The sequence below is a fragment of the Oncorhynchus gorbuscha genome, linkage group LG02 (assembly GCF_021184085.1).
Source record: "Oncorhynchus gorbuscha isolate QuinsamMale2020 ecotype Even-year linkage group LG02, OgorEven_v1.0, whole genome shotgun sequence".
Taxonomy (NCBI): Eukaryota; Metazoa; Chordata; class Actinopteri; order Salmoniformes; family Salmonidae; genus Oncorhynchus; species Oncorhynchus gorbuscha.
The window spans coordinates 75,589,021-75,614,464 of NC_060174.1; the positions used below are offsets into that span (position 1 = coordinate 75,589,021).

At 46.0% G+C, this 25,444-nt stretch overlaps 1 protein-coding gene across 1 annotated transcript in view; it reads left to right on the forward strand.

The window, feature by feature from the left end:
- Positions 1-3,671: 3,671 nt before the first annotated feature.
- The window catches only part of LOC124009850 (retinal guanylyl cyclase 2-like), a 33,935-nt gene continuing 12,162 nt past the window's right edge, over positions 3,672-25,444 (forward strand). The window contains exons 1-11 of the mRNA XM_046322058.1: positions 3,672-4,628; positions 5,113-5,411; positions 5,817-6,186; positions 6,305-6,383; positions 6,512-6,626; positions 6,951-7,070; positions 7,309-7,392; positions 7,519-7,695; positions 7,796-7,952; positions 8,519-8,668; positions 8,812-8,960. Coding sequence (XP_046178014.1) covers positions 3,818-4,628; positions 5,113-5,411; positions 5,817-6,186; positions 6,305-6,383; positions 6,512-6,626; positions 6,951-7,070; positions 7,309-7,392; positions 7,519-7,695; positions 7,796-7,952; positions 8,519-8,668; positions 8,812-8,960 — 2,511 coding nt within the window. The 5' untranslated portion in view covers positions 3,672-3,817. The remainder of the gene's footprint in view (positions 4,629-5,112; positions 5,412-5,816; positions 6,187-6,304; positions 6,384-6,511; positions 6,627-6,950; positions 7,071-7,308; positions 7,393-7,518; positions 7,696-7,795; positions 7,953-8,518; positions 8,669-8,811; positions 8,961-25,444) is intronic.

Sequence of the window (25,444 nt, forward strand, 5' to 3'; positions counted from 1 at the left end):
CATTCTATATGTATCCAGAATTTCTTTCTTATATTTTTTTTCATAGCTTAAGTCCTCACAGCTGATGTCAGTCAATTGAAATCAATGGATATCAAGTCATAATTTGATTAATATACAACAAACATTTTATATGATGCTTGTGACATCCCTGTAAATTGTACCAGCTTATTAGCAGCTTCTTAGCTATTACCATTATTAGCTTTTTAACAATAGCCATGTAGCTTAGCTACTGTTTGTACACTGTGTGTTCACTGTATGTGCTGGCAAAGGTTGAGGTTAATTCCATTTCAATTCCAGTCAATTCAGGAAGTACACTGAAATTCCAATTCTAATTCTCTTTAATGTTTTTTAATAAGGAAAATGTGTAATTGAAATTTGGTTTAATTTCTGAATTGACTGGAATTGAACCCAACCCTGATGCTACCTGCAACTCACAATAACTTTATAATGTTGTACACTCACCAAACTCAGAACAGGTCATGTTTTATCATGTCAGCAACTGAGGGGCAACCATCCATTTCATGAATTTACATGTTTGTCTTTTAGCAGAAACTCTTATCCAGAGTGACTTAAAAGAGGAATTAAGGTTAAGTGCCACGTTCAAGGGCACATCAACAATTTTCTTTACCTAGACGGCTCAGGGATTCGAACCGGCAACCTTTTGATTACTGGCCTAACCTATCCAACCTGTCCACATCATTTGCACATAGCTGTGTGTAGAGTTAAGGAAAGAGGGACAGTAAGCCTACACTTTTGCTACTTAACCAATATACTACATACATAACACACTTTTAGCAAATAACACTTTTAGTTTGAGCACTTTCATTTGAGGAATTAGCACTTTTATTTTGAAATTAGCACTTTTAGTTTGAAAGTGAGAGGGCATGGGTCAAGGTGTGGGGACAGTAACTCAGTCAGGGTTAGGGGTCAATTCCATTTAAATTCAGGAAGTATTCAGTTGAGGAAGTAAATTGAAATTCCAATTCCTATTTTCTTCAATGTATTTTCTGTTTACTTCCTGAATGGTCTGGATTTAAAATAAATTGACCCCAACTCTTAACTGCACAGTTCCATTGACAGGACATGTGCTAATAAAAGGTCAGTGACGATCAAATCAAAGATGGTCTTCCAATTCCAGTCATGTCTGGAGATATTACAGAGTGAGATAGAGGCCCCCGTGGTGAGATAGATGCCCCCGCGGTGAAGGAGAGGCTGACCAAGAGGTCACAGGGTGACTTCAGAGAAAGCGATAGGAACACGGAAGACAGATTTAGAGCCACGTTACATGGCCCCCTCTTGTCACAGCCTCATAGCAGCTAATCTGATTTCCATTTGCATGTCATGAAAGCTGACATTGCAAAGAGCTGGCATTGATTCAGCTATGGTTTCAGGGCACCCTGGTCTGAAGAGACAGATGGACAGGGACTGAGCTCCCTGTGTCGAGGCACAGATCTGAGAAGGGTACAAAAAAATGTCTGCAGCATTGAAGGTCCCCAAGAACACAGTGGTCTCCATCATCTTAAATGGAATAAGTTTGGAACCACCAAAACTTTTCCTAGAGCTGGCCGCCCAGCCAAACTGAGCAATTCGGGGAGAAGGGCCTTGGTCAGGGAGGTGACCAATAAGCCGATGGTCACTCTGACAGAACTCCAGAGTTCCTCTGTAGACATGAGAGAACCTTCCAGAAGTCCAACCATCTCTGCAGCACTCCACCAATTAGGCCTTTATGGTAGAGTGGCCAGACAGAAGCCATTCCTCAGTAAAAGGAACATGACAGCCCTCTTGGAATTTGCCAAAAGGCACCTTAAAGACTCTCAGAACATGAAAAACAAGATTCTTTGATCTGATGAAACCAAAATGTAACTCTTTGACCTGAACACCAAGCGTTATGTCTGGAGGAAACCTGTCACCATCCCCACGGTGAAGCATGGTGGTGGCAGCATCATGCTGTGGGAATATTTTTCAGCGGCAGGGACTGGGAGACTAGTCAGGATTGAGGGAAAGATGAATGGAGCAAAGTACAGAGATCATCCTTGATGAAAACTTTCTCCAGAGCGCTGATGACCTAAGACTAGGGTGAAGGTTCACCTTCCAACAGGACAACGACCCTAAGCACACAGCGAAGACTACGCAGGAGTTTCTTCGGGACAAGTCTCTGAATGTCCTTGAGTGACCCAGCGAGAGCCCGGACTTGAACCCGATCAAACATCTCTGAAGACACCTGAAAATAGCTGCGCAGTGACACTCCCCATCCAACCTGACATAACTTGAGAAGATCTGCAGAGAAGAATGTGAGAAACTCCCCAAATACAGCTGTGTCAAGCTTGTAGCGTCATACCCAGGAAGACTCGAGGCTGTAATCGCTGGCAAAGGTGCTTCATCAAAGTACTGAGTAAAGGGTCTGGAAACTTTTGTAAATTAGATATTTCCGTTAAAAAAAATATGTTTTTGCTTTGTCATTATGGGATATTGTGTGTAGATTGATGAGGGGAAAAAATGATTGAATTAATTTTAGTAACAAATGTGGAAAAAGTCGAGGGGTCTGAATACTTTCCGAATGCACTGTACTTTAGTCTGAGAATGCCATCATTGAAGTTGTTTGTGGTGAAGTCAAAATGAGGGTTGATGTACAAAACAAAGTCATCAGCAAATTGATTTTCTCTAACCAATCAGAATATCAAAGCCAATTACACATTTTCAAAATGCAGTTGTACCCACGTGTGTCATGATTCTGGCCCAATGCATTGGTTTCTGGCACCAATTCCATTCTAGAAATCATCAGGGTACTCAGATCTAGACTCATTGCAAAGAAGAACATTGCAGAGAAGAACAATGAACTTATTTGACTATGTAACATTAAAGCTTAAAATAATAAGTCAAAATCTTCTTCTCATGGACTAAAAGTCAGATTCACTCCAAATCTGGTCTTAGGACACATCACAATAGTCCCTAAAGAGTTTGAGAAAAGAATGATAATAATAATAATGATGCACTCAAAGATGCCCAAACTGTACCAGAAGATGCATATTAGCACATACACTAATATGCTAAAATATGTTAAAAAGATCAAAATAAATCTTCTCCTCATGAACCATACGTCAAATTCCCTCCAGATGTTGTATTTAGACTCGTGATTGCACATAGAGGAAGGTAGTTTCTACATGATAGGGTGCCTGCTTTGTTATTCAACTTGCTTTGTTATCTTGCATACTTTCTGTTATCCTGTGAACCCTCTTCATTGCTCCTGGCAGCTATAGTTTAATATGTTATGTAATAAACCTATATTAATGGTAATATAAGTTCAAGTCCAATTATTATAGAAACAGTGAATTTCTGAGCCTCTGGTGACACTGTAGCTCACCAACAAAAACAGAGTTTTGTCCTAGAAAATTGAGACAGTAAATAATACATGTGTCAATATTCTAATTTTGTTCTCTCTCTCCCTCCCTCTTTCTCATATATTCCATGGAAGCAGTAATGGCTGGGAGTCCAGTGGTGACCTTCCCAGCTCTGGGCTAGTGCCCTACAGAGCGCTAGGGGTCAGAACACACACACACACACACACACACACACACACACACACACACACACACACACACACACACACACACACACACACACACACACACACACACACACACACACACACACACACACACACACACACACACACACACACACACACACACACACACACACACACACACACACACACACACTTCCCTCCCTCACACTCTTCCACACACACAAACTTCCTCACTTCCAACCCTCCACTCCTCATCTGTGGTGTCTGACTAGATAGAAGCCCTGTAGGAGAATGGCAACTCACAGAAACTCTAGTTTTCTCATCAACCTCTCCCACCACCCACGATGGACACAAGATCCCTCAATGAGGGAGAGAAGGAGACAAAGAAGGACAGAGGATACAGACCCATTGAACAGTACAACCCCCACATCTAAATCTGCAGTGCTACGCTCCAGAAGCTGGTGGGGCAACTGGCTTATGTTGCCCCTGCTGATGGCCACCTATCTACCGTGTGAGGCCTGGGGTGCCACTTTCACTGTGGCCGTAGTTGGGCCCTGGACATGTGACCCTATGTACTCCAAAGCCCTCCCTGACCTGGCTGCCCGCCTGGCCACCGCCCGCCTCAACAAGGACCCCTACACTAAGAAAGGCTACTGGTACGACTATACTCTGGTCAATGAGGACTGTAAAACATCCCGCGCTCTGGCCCGCTTCACCTCTCTGGAAGGCTATGGCTCAGCTTTTCTCGGCCCTACTAACCCAGGCTACTGCTCTTCGGCTGCCCTGTTTGCGAAAAACTGGAATAAGCCCCTTCTTTCCTGGGGCTGCCTGAAACCCAACATGGAGGATGGACAGTATCCCACCTTTCATCGGCCACTGCCTCTGTCCTCCCGGGTTCTGTTTTCTATGCTGCGGTACTTCCGCTGGGCCCATGTAGTCATCGTGACGTCAGAGGATGACCTGTGGGAGGCTACGGGACACGAACTGGCGGCCTCTCTGAGGGCCCTGGGCCTGCCGGTCAGCACTGTGGTCACCATGGAGCCTGACAAAGATGGGCCCACAAAAGCCTTGAAAAGGATACGGGAGTTCGACCGTGTCAGAGGTGTGTATGCGCATTTGTGTTTGTTTGTTTGTTTATGTGTGTGTGTGTATTTGTTTAAGTGTGTGTGTTTGTGCATGCATGCATTCTTGTGTGTGTGGTAAAAGGTGAGAGGAAAGATACACAACATCACTGACTAACTGTCATCTATTCCATTGTATGACACTGCCACACTGCAATGACTAATAATTGTCTCTACTATTTCCTTCTTCTGTCCCCTATCTCTGACTTTACTAACTTTTTACTCTCCTCCTCCTCTTTTCCTGCTCCTCCTCCTCTTTTCCTGCTCCTCCTCCTCCTCCTCCTCCTCCTCCTCCTCCTCCTCCTCCTCCTCCTCCTCCTCCTCCTCCTCCTCCTCCTCCTCCTCCTCCTCCTCCTCCTCCTCCTCCTCCTCCTTCTCTTCTCCACCTTCTCCTCCTCCTCTTCTCCACCTCCTCCTCTTCTCTTCTCCTCTCCAACACCCCCTCCCCTGCCTCTGGCTCTGCAGTGGTCATCATGTGTATGCACTCAGCTTTGATCGGTGGTGTGGCCCAGTATCAGCTCCTTACCTCTGCCTTGAATATACGCATGATAGATCGCGGCTACGTTTTTATCCCCTACGACACCCTCACATACTCACTGCCCAAGGGCACAAACTTTAATACCCTGACCAATGACAGCTTGTTGAGAAAAGCCTACGACGCAGTTCTCACAATCACCATGGATTCTGGCGAGAATACTTTCTATCAGCGCTTCAAAGATGCTCAGGAGAAATTTGAGATCCGCACCAGCATTCCACCAGAGCAGGTGAGACATCCCAGAACACAGCTCCTGGGATATTCATCTAGTCATCATTAGTCACACATGCCATGGACATGCAGCACTGTAGCAAGCACCTTTGGATGAACAACAGTCCTCTTGAGTTTTAGTTCTTCACAAACAGGTTACCTATAGGTCTTTGGACCTCTCCAGCCTTAAAACCAAATACATATGAATGTTGTTGGATTGTTTCATTATTGATGATAATGACCAGTGGTTTGTCAGTGCTGGACCACTGTCTTAGTAATGGTATGTTCCTCTATTTCTGTACTCCTTGCCTAACATCATCAAAACCCTTAGTGCCAGTCTAAAGAGTCTACAGACAGAGTCTTCAATAACAGTCGGTCAGATAAACGACTTATACATTGTCCCCACTCTTCTCCCCTGACGTAGGTGTCTCCATTTTTCGGAACCATCTACAACATGATATATTACATGGCCTATGCAGTGGAGAAGAGTCGGACGGCAGCGGGGCGCTGGGTGGATGGGGAAACCATGCTCGAGAGCGATGGAGGGGTCAAATTTGAGGGCTTCAACCAGCACATCTCATCCGACAAAGATGGGTTGGGGATGCTGGCTCGCTACGTGGTCCTGGACTCAGACGGGGGAGACAAACTCTACATGACACACACTCTGGAGGCCCCCCACACCCTTGGCAAATTTGGGGCGGTCAAGTACAATGGGCGCTCCATCCACTTTTCAGGCAGTAGCCCCAGCACAGACTCCCGATGCTGGTTCAGTCCATACATCACCTGCGGTGGGGGTAGGTAGTCTAGCGTTGGGGTCAGTGATGTACCAGTAGCCTATGGTAAAATGAGGTCTGTGTTCCCTCAAGCTATTTCTCTTCATAACTCTTTCTCGATCCCCCTCTCTGCCTTTAGGAATGGATGCGGGTACTATTCTCTTTCTGTTTGTCCTGTTCTGTGGGTTGGTTGGAGGTGGAGCTGCCTTCTATATGAAGTAAGTTAAGCTTAAACACAGAGAGGAGTGTGCCAATCAGTGGCCAATTTTGTCTTCTGCATTGAACAAACTTTTGATTGTAAATGAGGTTGCTGATGTTTTGGAGTTTTCCCTTTGTGTCTGACCAGGAGAGGTGGCCAGATTGGAATCAGCTTTGGAGGATCAGGGGAAGGAGAAGGGTCCTTAAAAGTAGTCTTGAATCTGAATGACCTGATTTTCATCAATACCCAGACCAGCACAAGGGTCAGCTTGATGCCTATCATACCATAAAAGGATTATAGCCTAAATACTGTATTTGTATGTGTGTGTGAGTTTTTCTGTTTAAAGTCCCTTATCTTTGATGGACTGTCTATTCTTAAGACATTGTAACCTCTCTCCTCTCCTCTCCTCTCCTCTCCTCTCCTCTCCTCTCCTCTCCTCTCCTCTCCTCTCCTCTCCTCTCCTCTCCTCTCCTCTCCTCTCCTCTCCTCTCCTCTCCTCTCCCTCTCCTCTCCTCTCCTCTCCTCTCCTCTCCTCTCCTCTCCTCTCCTCTCCTCTCCTCTCCTCTCCTCTCCTCTCTCTGAGTAGAAGCTGAATGAGGACAGTATGATGAAGAGTCAGCTGGATGTGAAGACGCCTCGCCACTCAGTGTCAGGACGCAGCTACTTTGCATCAACCCCTGACAGCTCCAACGTCGCCGTCTTCGAGGTGGGTCACATGTTAATGTGGTGAATCTACTTAAAACTACTTTCAAACAGAGACAGCAATCCAATATTCCAATGTGTGATGTGCTGCATGAAGAAATAACACCCAATGTTGCTCATTTTGCCTGTCTTGGTGACAAACAGTTATAAACAAATACATCTCTGTTTAGTGTCCCTGTCCCTAGCTTTCGGGGTTTTCTAGATAAACATTTGCTAATACCTTTGTATTATGTATTCACTAGGGTGACTGGGTGTGGTTGAAGAGATGTCCCAATGGAAACACTGTGTCTAGTGTCAGTAATAGCACAAAAACTATTTTCACCAAGGTGAGTGAGTGACTGACTGAGTGAGTTAGTTAGTCAAAACAGCAAGACATTGAAGCGCTGTCTGAACGCTGCACTGTTCCTCTGTCATAACCTACTTCTCCTCTCTAACCTCTCCCCCTCTCTCAGCTCAGGGACATGCGGCATGAGAATCTCAACCTGTTCCTTGGCCTGTTCCTAGACTCAGGGATATTTGGTATTGTGACAGAGCACTGTACAAGGGGCAGCTTGGAGGACCTTCTCAACAACGAGGAAATGCGTCTCGACTGGATGTTCAAGTCCTCCCTGTTGATGGATCTGGTCAGGGTGAGGAGGAAAACAACTCTCACATTCATAGACATTTCTGACCATATCTCTCTCCTCGTTGTTTACACTGTCCTCAATCTTTTCTGACCCTCCCTCCCAGGGAATGAAGTACCTGCACAACCGGGATGTCATCCACGGGCGCCTGAAGTCCCGAAACTGTGTGGTGGACGGACGCTTTGTGCTAAAGGTGACTGAGTACGGCTTCAACGAGATCGTATCCACCCAGAGCATCAACTTTGACAAAGGCAGGCCTGAGGGTAAGTCCATGGGGACATGAGTACTCAACATATCAGAGACAGCAAATCATCCTCATCATTTACCAAGTAATTACAAGAACCAAAGACACTTGTTCGTTTATCCCTCTAGTCAGGATGTGTGTGAAAAACATTTAATCTAAAACGCTACTTTTGTGCCCTAACTCCCCAGTCCACCTAACAGATCACTTAATCCAACCCTCCACTATTGTCCCCTAACTCCCTGGTCCACCTAACAGATCACTTAATCCAACCCTCCACTATTGTCCCCTAACTCCCTGGTCCACCTAACAGATCACTTAATCCAACCCTCCACTATTGTCCCCTAACTCCCTGGTCCACCTAACAGATCACTTAATCCAACCCTCCACTATTGTCCCCTAACTCCCCGGTCCACCTAACAGATCACTTAATCCAACCCTCCACTATTGTCCCCTAACTCCCCTGTCCACCTAACAGATCACTTAATCCAACCCTCCACTCTTGTCCCCTAACTCCCCGGTCCACCTAACAGATCACTTAATCCAACCCTCCACTCTTGTGCCCTAACTCCCTGGTCCACCTAACAGATCAGCTGTGGGTGGCTCCAGAGCTGCTAAGGAACTCCAAGCTGATGAAGAGAGGAACGTTCCAAGGAGACGTCTACAGCTTCGCCATCATTATGCAGGAGGTCATCGCCCGCTGTGCTCCCTTCTGCATGCTGGACATGCCTCCCAAGGGTTAGACCTCCTATCAAACAGTACCACCATACATGGGGCTAGTTGTGTCAGATGTAAAACCTAATACAGCAGGAATGGCCTCCATGCCAATGTGAACAATACAATTATTGGAGAGTATAGGTGTGTGTGTGTGTGTTTGACAGAGATCCTCAGTAAATTGATATCCCCCCCACCACTGTGTCGGCCCACTGTGTCAGCGGATGAGGCTCCACTAGAGGTGATCCAGGTCATGAAACAGGCCTGGAGTGAGGAGCCAGACAAAAGACCCACCTTCGAGGAGATATTCAAACAGGTAGCCTACTTTACTTTTCTAAAAACCTGTTTTTTGCTTTGTCATTATGGAGTATTGTGTGTAGATTGGTGAGGGGGGAAACAATTTAATACATTGTAGAATAATGCTGCAACGTAACAAAATGTGGAAAAAATCAAGGGGTCTGAATACTTTCTGAAAGGCACTGTATACACATACACATGCAGTGGGGCAAAAACGTATTTAGTCAGCCACCAATTGTGCAAGTTCTCCCACTTAAAAAGATGAGAGAGGCCTGTAATTTTCATCATAGGTACACTATGACAAAATGAGAGAAAAAATCCAGAAAATCACATTGTAGAATTTCTATGAATTTATTTGCAAATTATGGTGGAAAATAAGTATTTGGTCAATAACAAAAGTTTAACTCAATACTTTGTTATATACCCTTTGCAATGACAGAGGTCAAATATTTTCTGTAAGTCTTTTTCACACACTGTTGCTGGTATTTTGGCCCATTCCTCCATGCAGATCTCCTCTGGAGCAGTGATGTTTTGGGGCTGTTGCTGGACAACACGGACATTCAACTCCCTCCGAAGATTTTCTATGGGGTTGAGATCTGGAGACTGGCTAGGCCACTCCAGGACCTTGAAATGTTTCTTACGAAGCCACTCCTTTGTTGCCCGGGCGGTGTGTTTGGGATCATTGTCATGCTGAAAGACCCAGCCACGTTTCATCTTCAATGCCCTTGCTGATGGAAGGAGGTTTTCACTCAAAATCTCACGATACATGGCCCCATTCATTCTTTCCTTTACACGGATCAGTCGTCCTGGTCCCTTTGCAGAAAAACAGCCCCAAAGAATGATGTTTCCACCCCCATGCTTCACAGTAGTTATGGTGTTCTTTGGATGCAACTCAGCATTCTTTGTCCTCCAAACACGACGAATTGAGTTTTTACCCAAAAGTTATATTTTGGTTTCAACTGCCCATATGACATTGTCCCAATCTTCTTCTGGATCATCCAAATGCTCTCTAGCAAACTTCAGACGGGCCTGGACATGTACTGGCTTAAGCAGGGGGACACGTCTGGCACTGCAGGATTTGAGTACCTGGCGGCGTAGTGTGTTACTGATGGTAGGCTTTGTTACTTTGGTCCCAGCTCTCTGCAGGTCATTCACTAGGTCCCCCCGTGTGGTTCTGGGATTTTTTCTCACCGTTCTTGTGATCATTTTGACGCCACGGGGTGAGATCTTGCGTGGAGCCCCAGATCGAGGGAGATTATCAGTAGTCTTGTATGTCTTCCATTTCCTAATAATTGCTCCCACAGTTGATTTCTTCAAACCAAGCTGCTTACCTATTGCAGATTCAGTCTTCCCAGCCTGGTGCAGGTCTACAATTTTGTTTCTGGTGTCCTTTGACAGCTCTTTGGTCTTGGCCATAGTGGAGTTTGGAGTGTGACTGTTTGAGGTTGTGGACAGGTGTCTTTTATACTGATAACAAGTTCAAACAGGTGCCATTAATACAGGTAATGAGTGGATGGCAGAGGAGCCTCTTAAAGAAGAAGTTACAGGTCTGTGAGAGTCAGCCACAATTGGTGGCTGACTAAATACTTTTTTGCCCCACTGTACATACAGTACATTGTTATGGAATATGTCAGGTAGTTTAGACAGCTCACTAATACTTCCAGACTCCATTCCCCCAGGGGGCAGCACCAACTTGTCCAACTTGTCCAAGTGTATGTATATGCACATCAGGTTCCATCACTTAAGGTGATCATCAGTCAGAGTGGCATCTTGGTGTAGTGAGGCTGCTGGTTGGTTTGGTGGAGAATAATGCCTTTAGTTTGGTTTTAATTCTTTACTTTGGGCATGCCGTTTGTAGTTTTCCTTTTTGTGTATATTTATTTTTGTCACCATCTGTACCAATCAATGTCATGCAGGTGAAAGAGGACCCAAACGCGACTTAACAGAAACAGAGTTTATTAATGCTCAAAACGGAATAACTGAAATCCTCTAGATTTGTAGAGGGGAAAACAACTGGAGAAGCGGCCACAGACTGCAGGTCGCTTCGGGTAGGCGCAGGCCGTAGTCGACTGAGACACCTGCTCACACGCAGCGTCTGATGAAGGCACAAAACACGACAGGACAGGGTGATACACAATCACGGCAAAAAACACGACAGGACAGGGCGAAACGCAATCACAGCATGGTGAATACAATGCAAGGAACCGACGGCACAGGAACGGAACACAAAGGAATAAATAGGGACTCTAATCAGGGGAAAGGATCGGGAACAGGTGTGGGAAGACTAAATGATGATTAGGGGAATAGGAACAGCTGGGAGCAGGAACGGAACGATAGAGAGAAGAGAGAGCGAGAGAGTGAGAGAGGGAGGGGGAGAGAGAGGGATAGGAGGGAAAGAACCAAATAAGACCAGCAGAGGGAAACGAATAGCATGGGGAGCACAGGGACAAGACATGATAATAAATGACAAACATGACAGTACCCCCCCACTCACCGAGCGCCTCCTGGCGCTCTCGAGGAGGAACACTGGCAGCAACGGAGGAAATCATAGATCAAACGGTCCAGCACGTCCCGAGAAAGAACCCAACTCCTCTCCTCAGGACCGTAACGAAAAACGATAAAAAGGGAAACTAGGGTACTACTCTAAAAAAAAAATGAGAACTAGGGACAGACTGAGACACAGCAAGGGCAGGGACAAGAACAGGAGAGATGCGATGGCAGGGAACAGACTGAGACCCAGCAAGACCAGGAGCAGAAGCAGAAAAAAAATTACCAGACTTCTTCTGCGCGCAGTCTGAACACGCAGCCACGAAACGGTGCGCGTGTCACGCTCCTGAGTCGGCCACCAAAAGCGCTGGCGAATAGACGCAAGAGTGCCTCGAACACCGGGATGACCAGCTAACTTGGCAGAGTGAGCCCACTGAAGAACAGCCAGACGAGTGGAAACAGGAACGAAAAGGAGGTTACTAGGACAAGCGCGCCGCAGTGTGCGTGAGTGCTTGCTTAACCTGTCTTTCAATTCCCCAGACTGTCAACCCGACAACACGCCCATAAGGAAGAATCCCCTCGAGATCAGTAGAAGCCACAGAAGAACTAAACAGACGGGATAAGGCATCAGGCTTGGTGTTCTTGCTACCCGGACGGTAAGAAATCACAAACTCGAAACGAGCGAAAAACAACGCCCAACGAGCTTGACGGGCATTAAGTCGCCTGGCAGAACGGATGTACTCAAGGTTCTTATGGTCTGTCCAAACGACAAAAGGAACGGTCGCCCCCTCCAACCACTGTCGCCATTCGCCTAGGGCTAAGCGGATGGCGAGCAGTTCACGGTTACCCACATCATAGTTGCGCTCAGATGGCGACAGGCGATGAGAAAAATAAGCGCAAGGATGAACCTTATCGTCAGACTGGAAGCGCTGGGATAGAATGGCTCCCACGCCTACCTCTGAAGCGTCAACCTCGACAATAAATTGTCTAGTGACGTCAGGAGTAACGAGGATAGGAGCGGACGTAAAACGTTCTTTTAGAAGATCAAAAGCTCCCTGGGCGGAACCGGACCACTTAAAACACGTCTTGACAGAAGTAAGAGCTGTGAGAGGGACAGCAACTTGACCGAAATTACGAATGAAACGCCGATAGAAATTAGCGAAACCTAAAAAGCGCTGCAACTCGACACGTGACCTTGGAACGGGCCAATCACTGACAGCTTGGACCTTAGCGGAATCCATCTGAATGCCTTCAGCGGAAATAACGGAACCGAGAAAAGTAACGGAGGAGACATGAAAAGAGCACTTCTCAGCCTTTACGTAGAGACAATTCTCTAAAGGCGCTGTAGAACACGTCGAACGTGCTGAACATGAATCTCGAGTGACGGAGAAAAAATCAGGATATCGTCAAGATAGACAAAAACAAAAATGTTCAGCATGTCTCTCAGAACATCATTAACTAATGCCTGAAAAACAGCTGGCGCATTGGCGAGACCGAACGGCAGAACCCGGTACTCAAAATGCCCTAACGGAGTGTTAAACGCTTTTCCACTCGTCCCCCTCTCTGATGCGCACGAGATGGTAAGCGTTACGAAGGTCCAACTTAGTAAAGCACCTGGCTCCCTGCAGAATCTCGAAGGCTGATGACATAAGGGGAAGCGGATAACGATTCTTAACCGTTATGTCATTCAGCCCTCGATAATTGTGAATCACGCAGGGGCGCAGAGTACCGTCCTTCTTCTTAACAAAAAGAACCCCGCCCCGGCCGGAGAAGAAGAAGGCACTATGGTACCGGTCAAGAGACACAGACAAATAATCCTCGAGAGCCTTACGTTCGGGAGCCGACAGAGAGTATAGTCTACCTCGAGGAGGCGTGGTCCCTGGAAGGAGATCAATACTACAATCATACGACCGGTGAGGAGGAAGGGAGTTGGCTCGGGACCGACTGAAGACCGTGCGCAGATCATGATATTCCTCCGGCACTCCTGTCAAATTTCCTCCTGAGTAGTAGGGAGAGAAGAAACGGGAGGGATGGCAGACATTAAACACTTCACATGACAAGAAACGTTCCAGGATAGGATAGAATTACTAGACCAATTAATAGAAGGATTATGACATACTAGCCAGGGATGACCCAAAACAACAGGTGTAAACGGTGAACGGAAAATCAAAAAGAAATAGTCTCACTGTGGTTACCAGATACTGTGAGAGTTAAAGGTAGTGTCTCAAATTTGATACTGGGAAGATGACTACCATCTAAGGCAAACATGGGCGTAGGCTTGTCTAATGGTCTGAAAGGAATGTTATGTTTCCGAACCCATGCTTCGTCCATGAAACAACCCTCAGCCCCAGAGTCAATCAAGGCACTGCATGTAGCACCCGAACCGGTCCAGCGTAGATGGACCGACATAGTAGTACAAGATCTAGATGAAGAGGACTGAGTAGTAGCGCTCACCAGTAGCCCTCCGCTTACTGATGGGCTCTGGCCTCTTACTGGACATGAATTAACAAAATGTCCAGCAACTCCGCAATAGAGGCACAGGCGGTTGGTGATCCTCCGTTCCCTCTCCTTATTCGAGATGCGAATCCCTCCCAGCTGCATGGGCTCAGTCTCAAAGCCAGAGGAGGGAGATGGTTGCGATGCGGAGCAGGGAAACACCGTTGATGCGAGCTCTCTTCCACGAGCCCGGTGACGAAGATCTACCCGTCGTTCTATGCGGATGGCGAGAGCAATCAAAGAGTCCACATCTGAAGGAACCTCCCGGGAGAGAATCTCATCCTTAACCACTGCGTGGAGTCCCTCCAGAAAACGACGAGCAGCGCCGGCTCGTTCCACTCACTAGAGGCAGCAAGAGTGCGAAACTCAATGGAATAATCCGTTATGGACCGTTCACCTTGGCATAAGGAAGCCAGGGCCCTAGAAGCCTCCCCACCAAAAACTGAACGGTCAAAAACCCGAATCATCTCCTCTTTAAAGTTCTGGAATCTGTTAGAGCAATCAGCCCTTGCCTCCCAGATAGCTGTGCCCCATTCTCGAGCCCGGCCAGTAAGGAGTGAAATGACGTAAGCAACCCGAGCTCTCTCTCTAGAGTATGTGTGGGGTTGGAGAGAGAACACAATCTCACACTGCGTGAGAAAGGAGCGGCACTCAGTGGGCTGCCCGGAGTAGCAAGGTGGGTTATTAACCCTGGGTTCTGGAGGCTCGGCAGGCCAGGGAGTAACAGGTGGCACGAGACGTAGACTCTGGAACTGTCCAGAGAGGTCGGAAACCTGAGCGGCCAGGTTCTCCACGGCATGGCGAGCAGCAGACAATTCCTGCTCGTGTCTGCCGAGCATGGCTCCTTGGATCTCGACGGCAGTGTAACGAGCGTCTGAAGTCGCTGGGTCCATTCCTTGGTCGGTTCCTTCTGTCATGCAGGTGAAAGAGGACCCAAACGCGACTTAACAGAAACAGAGTTTATTAATGCTCAAAACGGAATAACTGAAATCCTCTAGATTTGTAGAGGGGAAAACAACTGGAGAAGCGGCCACAGACTGCAGGTCGCTTCGGGTAGGCGCAGGCCGTAGTCGACTGAGACACCTGCTCACACGCAGCGTCTGATGAAGGCACAAAACACGACAGGACAGGGTGATACACAATCACGGCAAAAAACACGACAGGACAGGGCGAAACGCAATCACAGCATGGTGAATACAATGCAAGGAACCGACGGCACAGGAACGGAACACAAAGGAATAAATAGGGACTCTAATCAGGGGAAAGGATCGGGAACAGGTGTGGGAAGACTAAATGATGATTAGGGGAATAGGAACAGCTGGGAGCAGGAACGGAACGATAGAGAGAAGAGAGAGCGAGAGAGTGAGAGAGGGAGGGGGAGAGAGAGGGATAGGAGGGAAAGAACCAAATAAGACCAGCAGAGGGAAACGAATAGCATGGGGAGCACAGGGACAAGACATGATAATAAATGACAAACATGACAATCAATAATCTATTTGGACTGGCTGACCAAGAAGTCAAGATGGACAGAGCTGGTCCTGGACCAAGATAAGATTGCTGCCTCCCTGGGAACATGTACACCTAGATTCATACACAGATTTTTCACATAGATGCACATCTTAAGTTAGGTTACAGACCAGTTAACTAGGCCTTAGAACCCTACACTTAGAGAGAGCAACAATATTAGTATGCTAGTTAATCGTTTTCGTAACAACATTTTGTAGAAGAATGGTGTAATATGCTATTGTTAAGGACACCATGCCACTTCCTCCCGATTCGGACCATACCTGGCGCGAACTCGGGACCTCTTCCTTACTAGCACACGTGACTGTCCTCGCTTAGCCAATTGCTCCACCTCAAAATCTAGCTCATGAGGGGATCCAAGCCGGACACATAAGGCTGAGGAATAAGTTTCACACATCCCCATGTGCTACAGTATGATACATGTCTAATTCATTAGGTTATTCATTGACAATATTACCTGTGAAGGTCAAAGCACCACCTACTCTTTTGTAGTTGGTAGGAAACAATAAATAGCTACAGTTATACAGGGTAGGTCCTTGCCTGTTGCCCTGGGCCAGACCTTAAAAATACATATTTTCCAGGACGTTCAAAAGGCATATTTTCTCGATGTTGAAAAATACATATTTTCCGGACATTGAAATCAGGTTCATTTTCAGTTCTGAATGAAAGTTGAAAATATGTCATTTATAGACGTCTATATTGTGCCAAATCCAGACCGGACAAAATCTGTACCAAAAATGTATGTCCGTGGACGTTGAAATCAAGTCCTGTCTGGACCGCACCAAATCTGAACCAAACATAGACATCCTATGATTGGTCCAGATTTTGTATGGACCAGACCAAAAACCAATGTCCATGGATGTCCAGACTGTACCAAAAAAAGATGTCCAAAATGCATGGTGTCGGACCGTGCTTACTGAGGTGTAGCCTAGTGTTGCCTGAAATATCATTTTATGAATGTCCATCTATATGGTAAGCCTACTGTTTGTAAAATACAAAAAATGACAAAAAAAAGGTGTTGGCTCGTGCTTACTGGGGTGTAGCCTACCATGTCAACCGCAAAGAAATTTGATGAATGCCCATCAATGTGGTAGGCCCACTATTTGTAAAACAGGCTGTTGCGTTGGCATTATTCGTCCTGAATCCTGTGAATAATCTGTTTGGCTATTTAAACTCTGAATATCAGCTACCCAACTTCATCAGGAGGTATCGTGTCGCTATTTGCAATGTGTTTATATGGCAGGAAATGCAGAAGTATTTTCTTTTTCGCTATGATCAGCTTGTTAGAAATGGACGGATAAAAACGTGAACCCACTGTTCATGACAATGGGGTGAAACTCCTGGACAACAGTTGTGATTGTCCATTCCATATTGTCCATTTTACATTGACCTGTTCTGTTTTTCTGATATGTTGTTTAACATGACAGCGCATTTCTTTATCGATTGGGTGCCATTTTGGTTAGGCTATTTGAAAAAAGTATATATATTATGTTGCCATCACATTACACTGTCACACATTTTATCTCCAGCCTATAGGCTACAGAAAAGGCCACATACTCTTTCTACCATATCTGCTACATGATTTATGTTAGATAGTTTCTTTGATGGAACGTTGGTGGAGCGCCCCAGCGCTGCGTTTCTCCCACAGCACCCTGCCCCGACCTTTGACAAAATGGGCATTTTTTTAAACCTTTATTTAACTAGGCAAGTCAGTTAAGAACAAATTCTTATTTTCAATGACAGCCTAGGAACAGTGGGTTAACTGCCTGTTCAGGGCCAGAACGACAGATTTGTACCATGTCAGCTTGGGGGTTTGAACCTGCAACCTCCCGGTTACTGTTTTTTGGATTGGCTGACAAGGCGCCATCAGCGCTCAACTGAAAAACCCATATTCCACTGGTAGTAGAGAGTATGTCATTGTTTTTGTGCAGAATTATGTGAGGTTTTATGTGTTGTTGGAGGTGCGTTTTGGTCCGTTTAACTCAGAAAATGCCGCTCTCGTCAATCTGTCGCCATTGGCAGCCACCTAATGCTGCCTATTGTGTGGGCCGATCTTGCAATTATAACTAACTACAATTATTATAATTCTGAAAGCAGTTGAGTTATTGAATGACAAGACAAATTAATCTCTCAGAGGCAGTGAATGCTTTATAAACTAATAAGACTTATTTTAAGCGCATCAAGATAAAACAATTCATTTTACAGGATTAATGATTAATGAAGGATTTGGATCAAAATGATACAATAGGGTTACAGATTCAAAATCAACAGGGAAAAGGGGAATTAGATAGTCAGGCAAGCTGTTGTTCTAATAATTCTAAAATTAAACAACAAGGAATTTCTAGGAGAAAGATAGTAATAATATAGATGTACACACAGATTTACATGCTCAAACCAATCAGGGATTTAAGGGATGAGAAGACAACATTGAATGCATTAAAGTAAACTCTGTAGTGTCCGAATGGGTTTCTACCCTGTGTTTTGTATACGTGTTTGTTTGGTCTTCGTCTCCATGCCTTTTACATGGCACGCTGTAATTTGGGAAATAAAAACCCCTATTACGCATTCCTGCGCCTGTCTCCCGATCCTTCACACCAGCGTGGCAAATAAGGCACCTTGGGGGTTTGTAATATATGGCCAATATACCACGGCTAAGGGCTGTATTCAAATGGCTACCCATACTATTCACATTGACCCCCTCCCCTCTCCACACCACTGCTACTCTCTGTTGTCACCTATGCATAGTCACTTTAATGAATTCTACCTACATGTACATACTACCTCAACTAACCAGTGCCCCGCACATTAACTCTGTACCGGCACCCCCCCTGTATATATTGTTATTTTTTTAACGCTCCTCTTTAATTACTTGTATCTCTTATTCTTATCTGTATTTTTTGAAACTGCACTGTCAGTTAGGGGCTCGTAAGTAAGTATTTCACTGTAAGGTCTACACCTGTTGTATTCGGTGCATGTGTAACGGTTTTCCTCCTCCTCTTCTGAGGAGGAGTAGGAAGTGTCCATGTTAAATTTATTCAATAACTGAACACTGAAACACAAAGTAAAGACAAGCACAACCGAAACAGTCCTGTCTGATAGAGACATAGAGACAGAAAACAATCACCCACAACCAAAATGGGGAAAACAGGCTACCTAAGTATGATTCTCAATCAGAGACAACGATCGACAGCTGCCTCTGATTGAGAACTATACCAGGTCAAATACAGAAATACAACATAGAAAAAATAACATAGACTACCCACCCCAACTCACGCCCTGACCAAACTAACACAAAGACATAATAAAGGAACTAAGGCCAGAACGTGACAGCATGTGACTAATACAATTTGATTTGAAACAGACGTTAGGCAGCAATAGAGCTCGCCAGCTTGCAGTCCTAAAAAACAGAAATAAGTTCCCTCTGGTTCATTCAGCCATTCATTTGAGGGAAATTAATGAGGAAATAATGGGGTTTTGGAATAAACGCCGACAATAAGGTCTGAGGTTAACAGGCTTAGGAGATTGTATGTTTTGTTCTATGAGATAATATCAGTCAGTTAACATGACCATAATTAATTCTGAAGCCTTTATGTGCTCATTTTGATTATATAAATGCTTCAGAATTCACAAAATTATCTCATAGAACAAAATGTATAAGACCCTATTTCGGTGTTTATCCCCCCCAAAACTACAAAAAAAACATACATTTTGTGTTTATTTTTATTTAACGAGGCAAGTCAGTTATTAAGAACAAATTCGTATATACAATGACGGCCTATGAATAGCAGGTTGCCTTGTTGTAAGGGGTGCGTACTGGCAGCAGAGAAGCCAGGCGCAGGAGAGCAAAAACTGTGTTTACAACGGAACAGTTTAATAACAAAAACTACCGGAAACAGAACAAACAATCAATCAATCAATGGGTACAAAACCCGTCGCACACCAGATAACCGTACACATGCACTTACAAGAAACTATTATTGACAAGGACAGAGGGTTAAATACACAACATGTAATGATGGAATTGAAACCAGGTGTGTGGGAAGACAAAAAAAAATGGAAAATTAAAAGTGGATCGATGATGGCTAGAAGACCGGCGATGCCGACCGCCGAACACCGCCGAACAAGGAGTGGAACCAACTTCGGGGGAAGTCGTTACATTTACATTTACATTTAAGTCATTTAGCAGACGCTCTTATCCAGAGCGACTTACAAATTGGTGCATTCACCTTATGACATCCAGTGGAACAGCCACTTTACAATAGTGCATCTAAATCTTTTAAGGGGGGGGGGTGAGAAGGATTACTTTATCCTATCCTAGGTATTCCTTAAAGAGGTGGGGTTTCAGGTGTCTCCGGAAGGTGGTGATTGACTCCGCTGTCCTGGCGTCGTGAGGGAGTTTGTTCCACCATTGGGGGGCCAGAGCAGCGAACAGTTTTGACTGGGCTGAGCGGGAACTGTACTTCCTCAGTGGTAGGGTCGTGACACTTGTTCAGGGGCAGAACAACATATTTACCTTGTCAGCTCAGGAATTCGATCTAGCAGCCTTTCGGTTACTGGCCCAACACTCTAACCACCTGCCTCCCCAATTTCCCAATAAGCTTTGGCCAAACAGCCATTGTGGAGTTAGTGCCTACAAAAATACACTATTACTAGTGCTCTTTATGCGCTGTTTTCGTGAAACGCTTATGTAGTCCAGTTTGAATGGAGAGCAAGGGTGGAGTCAAGCATGCATCAACAACAAAAAAAATTGATTTTGCCCCACCGATATTTATCCTTGAAAACAGTGCAATTATATGAAACTATATGTATTTGTATTTACATTAGTCTATAGCCTACTGGTTCAACTTGTTCAAATCAAATAATTTTATTTGTCACATGCACTGAATACAACAGGTGTAGCAGACCTTACAGTGAAATGCTTACTTACAAGCCTTTAACCAACAATGCAGTTCAAGAAACAGAGTTAAAAGACATTTTTACTAAATAAACTAAAGTAAAAAATAAAATCAAAAGTAACACAATAAATAACAATAATGAGTCTATATGTCTGAATCGCCGCATCCCCAGCCAGCCCAACCACTCACTGGACCCATATTTACTTTCAATCTCTTTTCAATTTTTAATTCGATTATACCTCCCGGTAACCTGCCTCACCCAATGTGATACGGAATCGCTATTATTTTTTACTTTTAGAACACATTCAAGAACCTCCAGAAGCTAACCAGCTAACTAGCTACAAGCTATTTAGTCATTGTTAGCCACTGCTAGCGGCTTTTACCTTCTGCACAGCCAGCCAGTTTTTTAAAAACCTGGATAATACTCGCCAGTCCAGCTTCCCTGCCCCATCCACCGCTGCCCCCTGGACACTGATCACTTGGCTACATAGCTGATGCATGCTGGACTGTCCATTAATCACGGTACTCCATTCTGCTTGTTTATGTTTTATCTGTCGGCCCCAGCCGCACTCAGGCTCTGTGTGTAGTTAATCCGACCCTCCCTGCCTAGTCAACGCCATTTTACCTGCTGTTGTTGTGCTAGCTGATTAGCTGTTGTTGTCTCACATACTGTTTTAGCTAGCTCTCCCAATTCAACACCTGTGATTACTGTATGCCTCTGTTATGCAGGTGAATGAGGACCCAAAAGCAACTTGGCGAAAACAGAGTCTTTAATCCAGTAAAGTAATTCTACAAACATAAGACATAATTCCACTCGTAATGACGAGAACAGACTGGAGACTCGATCTTGAACAGCAGGTTGCCTCGGGAAGGCACTTGAACTTAGCAGACTCAGACACCTGCTCACCACGCAGCATCTGAGGGAAACACGACACGACAGGGCGATACACAAACACAGCACGGTGAACAATAGACAAGGATCCGACAGGGCAGGAACGGAAAACAAGGAGAGAAATAGGGACTCTAATCAGGGAAAAGGATCGGGAACAGGTGTGGGAAGACTAAATGATTGATTAGGGGAATAGGAACAGCTGGGAGCAGGAACGGAACGAGAGGGAGGGGGAGAGAGAGGGATAGAAAAAGGGAACGAACCTAATAAGACCAGCAGGGGGAAACGAACAGAAGGGAAAGCATAATGACAAGACAATATATGACAAAACATGACAGTACCCCCCCCACTCACCGAGCGCCTCCTGGCGCTCTCGAGGAGGAACACTGGCGGCAACGGAGGAAATCATAGATCACAAACGGTCCAGCACGTCCCGAGAAAGAACCCAACTCCTCTCCTCAGGACCGTAACGAAAAACGATAAAAAGGGAAACTAGGGTACTACTCTAAAAAAAAATGAGACACGGGTAGAGAACTGAAAGCTTTAGAGCAAACAGGACCAAACAGGCCAGGAGAGTAACAACTAGGGACAGACTGAGACACAGCAAGGGCAGGAACAAGAACAGGAGAGATGCGATGGCAGGGAACAGACTGAGACCCAGCAAGACCAGGAGCAGAAGCAGAAAAAAAATTACCAGACTTCTTCTGCGCGCAGTCTGAACACGCAGCCACGAAACGGCGCGTGTCACGCTCCTGAGTAGGCCACCAAAACCGCTGGCGAATAGAAGCAAGCGTACCCCGAACGCCGGGATGGCCAGCTAACTTGGCAGAGTGAGCCCACTGAAGAACAGCCAGACGAGTAGAAACAGGAACGAAAAGAAGGTTACTAGGACAAGCGCGGCGACGCAGTGTGCGTGAGTGCTTGCTTAACCTGTCTCTCAATTCCCCAGACAGTCAACCCGACAATACGCCCAACAGGAAGGATCCCCTCGGGATCGGTAGAAGCCACAGAAGAAATAAAGAGACGGGATAAAGCATGAGGCTTGGTGTTCTTAGTACCCGGGCAATAAGAAATAACGAATTCGAAACGAGCGAAAAACAACGCCCAACGAGCATGACGCGCATTCAGTCGTTTGGCAGAACAGATGTACTCAAGGTTCTCTTGGTCAGTCCAAACGACAAAAGGAACGGTCGCCCCCTCCAACCACTGTCGCCATTTGCCTAGGGCTAAACGGATGGCGAGCAGTTCGCGGTTAGCCACATCATAGTTACGTTCCGACGGTGACAGGCGATGAGAAAAATACGCACAAGGGTGGACCCCATCGTCAGTATCGGAGCGCTGGGACAGAATGGCTCCCACGCCCACCCCCGACGCGTCAACCTCAACAATAAACGGTTTAGTGACGTCAGGTGCAACAAGGATAGGAGCGGATGCAAAATGCTTCTTGAAGAGAACAGGACAACAATCATACGACCGGTGAGGAGGAAGGGAGTTGGTTCTGGACCGACTGAAGACCGTGCGCAGACCATGATACTCCTCCGGCACTCCTGTCAAATCACCAGGTTCCTCCTGAGAAGAGGGGACAGAACAAACAGGAGAAATAGCAGACATTAAACACTTCACATGACAAGAAACGTTCCAGGAAAGGATAGAATTACTAGACCAATCAAAAGAAGGATTATGACACACTAGCCAGGGATGACCCAAAACAACAGGTGTAAAAGGTGAACAAAAAATCAAAAAAGAAATGGTCTCACTATGGTTACCAGATACAGTGAGGGTTAAAGGTAGTGTTTCATATAATATACTGGGGAGAGGACTACCATCCAAGGCAAACATGACCGTGGGCTCCCTAACTGTCTGAGAGGAATGTCATGTTCCCGAGCCCAGGCTTCGTCCATAAAACAGCCCTCCGCCCCAGAGTCTATTAATGCACTGCAGGAAGCTGTCCGGTCCAGCGTAGATGGACCGGTAAAGTACAGGTACTTGACGGAGAGGACCGTCTAGTAGCGCTTATCAGTCGCCCTCCGCTTACTGATGAGCTCTGGCCTTTAACTGGACATGAAATGACAAAATGACCAGCGGAACCGCAATAGAGACAGAGGCGGTTGGTGATTCTCCGTTCCCTCTCCTTAGTCGAAATGCGAATACCCCCAGCTGCATGGGCTCAACACCAGAGTCAGTGGGGAAAGATGGTAGTGTCGGAGAGAGGGGAGACACAGTTAACGCGAGCTCTCTTCTATGAGCTCGGTGACGAAGATCTACCCGTCGTTCAATGCGAATAGCGAGTTCAATCAAAGAATCCACGCTGGATGGAACCTCCCGAGAGAGAATCTCATCCTTAACCTTAGCGTGGAGTCCCTCCAGAAAACGAGCGAGCAACGCCTGCTCGTTCCAGTTACTGGAGGCAGCAAGAGTGCGAAACTCTATAGAGTAATCCGTTATGGATCGATTACCTTGACATAGGGAAGACAGGGACCAGGAAGCTTCTTTCCCAAAAACTGAACGATCAAAAACTCTTATCATCTCCTCTTTAAAGTTCAGATAATTGTTAGTACACTCAGCGCTTGCCTCCCAGATAGCTGTGCCCCACTGCCGAGCCCGACCAGTAAGGAGTGATATGACGTAGGCAATCCGAGCTCTCTCTCTTGAGTATGTGTTGGGTTGGAGAGAGAACACTATATCACACTGGGTGAGAAAGGAGCGGCACTCAGTGGGCTGCCCAGAATAACATGGTGGGTTATTAACCCTAGGTTCCGGAGGCTCGGAAGAACCGGAAGTAGCTGGTGACACGAGCCGAAGACTCTGATACTGTCCTGAGAGGTCGGAGACCTGAGCGGCCAGGGTCTCAATGGCATGCCGAGCAGCAGACAATTCCTGCTCGTGTCTGCCGAGCATCGCTCCCTGGAACTCGAGAGTAGAGTAGAGAGAATCCATAGTCGCTGGGTCCATTCTTGGTCGGATCCTTCTGTTATGCAGGTGAATGAGGACCCAAAAGCAACTTGGCGAAAACAGAGTCTTTAATCCAGTAAAGTAATTCTACAAACATAAGACATAATTCCACTCGTAATGACGAGAACAGACTGGAGACTCGATCTTGAACAGCAGGTTGCCTCGGGAAGGCACTTGAACTTAGCAGACTCAGACACCTGCTCACCACGCAGCATCTGAGGGAAACACGACACGACAGGGCGATACACAAACACAGCACGGTGAACAATAGACAAGGATCCGACAGGGCAGGAACGGAAAACAAGGAGAGAAATAGGGACTCTAATCAGGGAAAAGGATCGGGAACAGGTGTGGGAAGACTAAATGATTGATTAGGGGAATAGGAACAGCTGGGAGCAGGAACGGAACGATAGAGAGAGGAGAGAGAGGGAGGGGGAGAGAGAGGGATAGAAAAAGGGAACGAACCTAATAAGACCAGCAGGGGGAAACGAACAGAAGGGAAAGCATAATGACAAGACAATATATGACAAAACATGACAGCCTCGCTGTATGTCTCTCTCAAATGTCAATATGCCTTGTATACTGTTGTTCAGGTTAGTTATCATTGTTTTCGTTTACAATGGAGCCCCTAGTTCCACTCTTCATACCCCTGATACCCCCTTTGTCCCACCTCCCACACATGCGGTGACCTCACCCATTACAACCAGCATGTCCAGAGATACAACCTCTCTCATCATCAGCCAGTGCCTGGGCTTACCTCCTGTGTACCCGCACCCCACCATACCCCTGTCTGTGGATTATGCGCTAGATATATATCCTACCGTGCCCAGAAATCTAACTCCTTTTATTCTTTGTCCCCAACGCTCTAGGCCACCAGTTTTGATAGCCTTTAGCCACACACTCATACTACTCCTCCTCTGTTCCGCGGGTGATGTGGAGGTAAACCCAGGCCCTGCATGTCCCCAGGCACCCTCATTTGTTGACTTCTGTGATCGAAAAAGCCTTGGTTTCATGCATGTCAACATCAGAAGCCTCCTTCCTAAGTTTGTTTTACTCACTGCTTTAGCACACTCTGCTAACCCTGATGTCCTTGCCGTGTCTGAATCCTGGCTGAGGGAGGCCACCAAAAATTCTGAGATTTCCATACCCAACTATAACATTTTCTGTCAAGATAGAACTGCCAAAGGGGGAGGAGTTGCAGTTTACTGCAGAGATAGCCTGCAAAGTAATGTCATACTTTCCAGGTCCATACCCAAACAG